Source organism: Hipposideros armiger, unplaced genomic scaffold (assembly GCF_001890085.2).
Source record: "Hipposideros armiger isolate ML-2016 unplaced genomic scaffold, ASM189008v1 scaffold_23, whole genome shotgun sequence".
NCBI lineage: Eukaryota > Metazoa > Chordata > Mammalia > Chiroptera > Hipposideridae > Hipposideros > Hipposideros armiger.
This window is the reverse complement of record NW_017731373.1, coordinates 687,870-693,735: the sequence shown is the minus strand read 5'-3', so window position 1 is coordinate 693,735 and position 5,866 is coordinate 687,870. Positions and strand designations below refer to the sequence as shown.

Below are 5,866 nucleotides of genomic sequence, written 5' to 3'. Positions count from 1 at the left end.
AATTTATTATAACAAAATAAATAAAAAACCATAGCCAAAAAAATACATAAGTACAGAAACAAAAATCTAGGGTATAGCTTTGTTACAGGAATCAAACTGAAATCTCTCTCTCTCTCTCTCTCTCTCTCTCTTTTTTTCTCTCATTCGCTAGGAAATACATTTAAGCACAAACACACATACACACACATTTATTTCTTTTCCTTCCACTTTTACAAGATCATTTTCCCCATGTTATAAAATACTTCCCTGAAACATCATTTTTAGTAGCTACACAATATAGTATTGTATGAATGTACCATAATTTTCTTATTGTAAGACTGGTAAGTAGTCTTCAGCTTTTGTATTATAAACAATGCTGCAATAAATGTAAATGTCTACATGATTATTTCCTTAGGTTAGAATCCAAAATTAGGACAAAAGTGTTTATGTCTTTCCTGATATAAATTTCTTTCCTTCAAATGTACAACTCCATCGGAAGAACAGGAATGATTTTATATGATTGTGTCACGCATTAGCATTGAGAATGATAATTTTATCCTCTTTTTCACTGTAGCAAATTATTAAAATATCATATTTTAATCTGTATTTTAGCACTAATGAAATTGAACTTGGATTTTTAATATGATTGACCCTTATAATCTTCGCTTTGACCTTCGTATCTATAAGAGGAAGTTTGTTTTAAAGTGCAGAACTTTTTATTTTATTCTAGAAAGACCAAACCTGAGTCACCCTGTATTAATTGTGCTATTACAGATAAGACAAGTTAAACGCCATGTGTGACAAGACCATTAATTAGCATAAAATGGGGACATTTAAAATAAATGATTATTTTAAATCTTCAAAGAATTCAACCATATTACAGCAGCTAGTTTCAAGGCCCTCTCTACCAAGCCTTTTTTCAGAGTTTTCAACTAGAAATAAAATATATCCATTTGTTGTAATTTTCTTTATGGGAATGCTGGCAGGGATAAAATAGTTAAAGAAATAGGCAGGTAAGGAAAAAATAGATCTGGGATGATCAATGGCTTAGGATATCAGGCTGGAAACAGCAAAGATATGATTGTACTGGTAGGTGTTTTTTTTCTAGACACTTTATGGGACACCAATATAATTTTGCTTAATCAAACTATGCTCATTTTTCCTTCAGATAAATTGATCTGCTTAGATAGTTTGGGCCGTTGATTCATGTAAATCTTAAGGTTTCTACAAATGTTTTCAGCCAACTGTTTATTTCTATTAGAACTATTATAACCTATGTAATAAAATATTTTAAATTTTCTTTTCAGTGATAGTTTATTTCCCTTATGAGATAATTAAGTGAAAATGCTTGAAGTGTTATATTCATGTTAAGAGTTCTTATGAATACAGGTTGCATGTTAGCATTTACTAAAATGTTAGTTGCAAATATTGTGATTTGCACATTTTGTCTATGTGGTAAAAAAATATATTTTATTAAGTCTGTGATTTCTCCAGCTTTTAATAATTTATGAGGAAGTAGCACATTACTAAACTTAATGTTAATTCAATAAAGGAACTATTAATTTTTGTCTGTTTTTTAAAATATAATATAGAATATTTGGAAGTACTTATGAAATAAGAAAGTCAAATTTTACCCCAAGAAATGTTTTATCATTAAAAATAGTCCACAGAATTTTGACATAATAGGTTACTATAGAGTGCATTGACTTTTTACCAAAAGGAAGATTCAGTTAAAAAAAAAAAATCAGCCAACAATAAAAAGCAATTCTACTGGTGTTTCTGCATTGTGTAGCTCTCAAATTAGTGCATCCATTTAATGATGACCCTTAATTGTTTGGGGGTTAATTGACCACAAAGCTTATTGGAATAACATACATCTAAACAGTTTATAATAGGTTTCCTTAAGAGCATTTTCTGTAAAGTATAATGAATTTTTATTTATTTACTTTTCTTTCTGTTGACCCTTAGGCTTCAAATTCTCAAGGATCACTTTACATATTCCCTCTATGTTAATATCTGCCGGTCACTCTTTGAAAAGGACAAGCTACTCTTTTCCTTTTGTCTAACTGTCAATCTGCTGATACACGAGGGTGCGGTCAGTACTGTTTTCATTTGTAGGGAAAAAATCCATAATATTAAAATTGATTCATTAATTTACTGATTTGTGTGGGATTAGGTATTTTAAAAGTTGTAAATAAACAATAATGATAATTATTATTATAGTTATGGCAAGACAGCACAACTAGACTGAAATATAAATTAAGCACAGAGTTCATTATGTAGGTATTAAACTTTTGTATGCTTTAATTGAAAATAAATCAGTTCCTATTAGAGTCTCACATAAGTATGCATATAAATTTACGAAATAGATTGACATAATTCCACCAATAGTATAAATGGTAATGTTTTTCAGAACTTGTGCAAATTAGTCAAATCTAACTACTTGCATTGAACAATACCTGTTGTGTAAATTCACTATTTTATTGTTTAAGATTTATTGATTTCATATGATGATGTATTGGTTGAATTCTGAAAAAGAAAAGGCTTTATTCTTGCATTTTTTGCAAAAGTTTCATAGCAGTACCTGATTATACTTGATGGAAAATAATTGAAAACATGGCAAACTATGGCTTTCTATCTTCCCACAATTTTTAGAGTCTGCAGAACTTTTAAGCATTCATTTGGAAAACATAACAAATAGAATATATTCAGATTTTCATGTTTAGTAATTCTGGAAACGAATTATCAAAAAGTAGCTTTCTAAAATGGAACTATTTTGAAAACTGATTATAATGAATATATTGGTTTCTTACTAATAAATACTGAGCTATATCAGAATTTCATAGGAACCATACCTGAAATTTCAAAATTAACAGTCAATTCCTTTTCAATGGTTGTAAATTTACTATATATGTGATGAACTCTTTTCTGACACTTCATGCTACCTTGTTTTCAAAAGATTAATAAAGCTGAGTGGAGATTTCTTCTAACTGGTGGCATTGGACTGGATAATCCTCATACCAACCCTTGTACATGGCTTCCCCAAAAATCTTGGGATGAAATATGTCGACTAGATGATTTGCCTTCCTTCAGAACCATTCGGAAGGAGTTTATGCGCTTAAAGGATGGATGGAAAAAAGTATATGATAGTTTGGTATGTTTTTAATCCTCTTGCTTATTCCAAAGTTTGTAAATGGAGAAAATAATGTTAAATAATATATTTTTATCTTTGAATAAAAACAAGATCCAAATAAGCTTTAAATAGCCAGTCAGATGTTAAAATCAAAGTTTAGGTTTATATTATTTCCACCTTCTAAATCAGTGGTTCTGTTTGAACTTCTATTGAAATTCCTTGAAGTGTGATGAGATGCAAAAAAGTGGTATGCTAGGGGGCCGGCCGAGTGGCTCAGTTGGTTAAGAACTTGCTCAAGAGTTTGAGCTCTGAGCAACAGCAGTTTGAGTCCAGCCCGAGCTGAGCAGCCACTGAGCTGCCAACAGGTAGCAGGATGGCTCAGCTAAAAAAATAAATAAATAACATAAAAAAGCGGTATGCTCCTTTAAAAATATTATTTTTAAATTTCCATGTTAAGTTATTATTTATTATCAACTTAGACTTCGGCAATTATGATAGAAGAGTTAAAATTTTACAAAACAACTATTATTTAGATTTTCTGAATGTAAGATACACGGTAAAAAATACAGAGGGTGCAAAAAAAATGTATACACATTTTAAAAAAGGAAAACTGTATTAAAATTGTAATATTCAATATATACCAATAACAAAAGACGAGTATCAGCCTTGTTTGACTTCTGCAATTACAAGAGGTGCTCAAAGTGGTTACCATCAGTGTCCAGACACTTCTGATAATGATGAACTACTGCTTCATCAACGTTGACCAAAGTGTCCACATGTACACATTTTTTGTCACCCCCAGTATTTTTGTCATTTGAGGAGAGGGAAAAGCTAATTGTTCTCAAATATTTTCACAAGACAATGTCTTGCTCATTGGAATCTATTATAGTTAACATATACCATGATACTCACAGTTTCCCTTCTGTAATACATACAAATTTGCCTTTCATAACTTTTTAGCATAAGGGCTAAGATTTCGCAAATTCCGTTATTTGTTTCTACTCTCTTGACATTCTGTTTTCCTTGGGTTTATATGCAAAAGCTCAGTTTGGGGGAGTGAGGAGGAGGAGGACCAAAACAAACATATATGTGGAGAACATTTTTTATTTGGTTACTTATTTGTTGTATTATACACAATAGTAAGATTGTGTCTACGCATGAATTCAAATATTGGGTTGTTGGAAAAGTCTTGATGCATTTTTGCAACGAAAAACATAGAAAAAATACGTCATGACTTTTCTGACAACCCAATATTTTGGACAAAATATCTTTTGAATCTCTCCTTGTTAGCAAAACAAATTATTTTCTAGAGACAAATTTTTTGTGAGTACTTCATTCTAATTTGAAATAGGTATTTATTCACTGTAGTGAAGCATGGAGATTTCTGATCTGAATTACTTCATAGCCTTCCCCAAAGTTTCAAAGGTATAAATGTTCTTCTTTCTTTCTGGTTGTTTTTTCAAGGGTACCTCCCCTCCTGGAATCTTGATGCCTCTCTTCTTGTATATTTTTAATAGCTCTCTCTCTTTGGGCTTCTTCTTTACTGTACACATTCTCAAATATCCCTTAATAAAAAGGCTTCCAAAATTGTTCAAAACAAGAAGTAACATAATAAATGTTAGTACAATGCCCTTTTTCTTTTGCCATAAATATTTATTTTTATAAATAGATGATGAGAGTGGTTGAATTCAACCTGCCTTTGAATAATTAATGGGAATAAAACTCCATATGCACTTTTTTTTTCATAATAGGGATCATTTTGTCCCAGTTTTGATTTCTTCATGGGGTTATAAATTTTCTTTTCATTTCTTATTTCAAAACTTTGCCCCAACCTAATAAATTTTACATTAGTGTTCTTGATTTCAGTTAGTCGTTATGTTTTCTATAAAAATTGGTTTTTAAGTTAAAATACTGTTCATTTTAGAAATAATCTCCAAAGTAACAATGAATTATATCCACTATAATTTTAGGAACCACATCATGAAGTTTTTCCTGATGCTTGGGAAGTTAAAGCAAATAAGTTTCAAAGGATGCTTATTATTCGTTGCTTGCGGCCGGACAAGGTAAGTATTGGGCTTTGAAAGCAGCTCAATGATTCCAGTTCCTCCTCTCCCCATAGTCAGCCAAACGTGTGTTTCCTTGTGTGTCAGAGAGGAGATGACACAGCCTGCAGGAAATAACCCCACTTACTTCTAATGGAGCCATTTTTCAAAAAGTTTGTAAACTTATTAAAACCACACTAAATTCAGGTTATATTTTACAGTTTATTTATTTTTTGATTCTTTCTTTTTAAGTATGCCTCCCTAATTTCTTACAGTGTACTTCCATTATATGCTATAATCTCATTTATATTCCTATTATTTCAGTAAAATTAGTCAGTGGTGTTAATATCAAACTGATATACCAGAATTTCTGGTTCTTCAAATGCAATCCTTATATATAGTTCTTTGTTGGCCTTTGGAAAGTTAACAGAACACTATTTTAAGATATTCATCATTACTGACTACAAAGGCGAATTATCAATACTTTTAGTTTTACCTTCTTTAAATAATAGATCATATAACCAACATAACAGCTGACCTATTATGTCAGCAAATTTCAGTACTCATTGACATCCTTGTTTGTATTATACTTGATTTAAAAAAAAAAAACTATTGGGCCAGCTGAGTGGCGTGTTGATAAGAGCTGCCTTGGGACTCCAGCTATGAGCAGCAGGGCCCTAGTTCAGATCCCACATGAGGGCCAGTGACACTG

The 5,866-nt window shown here is 31.1% G+C and overlaps 1 protein-coding gene across 1 annotated transcript in view; it reads left to right on the top strand.

The window, feature by feature from the left end:
- DNAH7 (dynein axonemal heavy chain 7) overlaps nucleotides 1-5,866 on the top strand; it is a 235,048-nt gene that overhangs the window by 165,320 nt on the left and 63,862 nt on the right. The window contains 3 exon segments of the mRNA XM_019635602.1: nucleotides 1,936-2,074; nucleotides 2,939-3,133; nucleotides 5,083-5,175. Coding sequence (XP_019491147.1) covers nucleotides 1,936-2,074; nucleotides 2,939-3,133; nucleotides 5,083-5,175 — 427 coding nt within the window.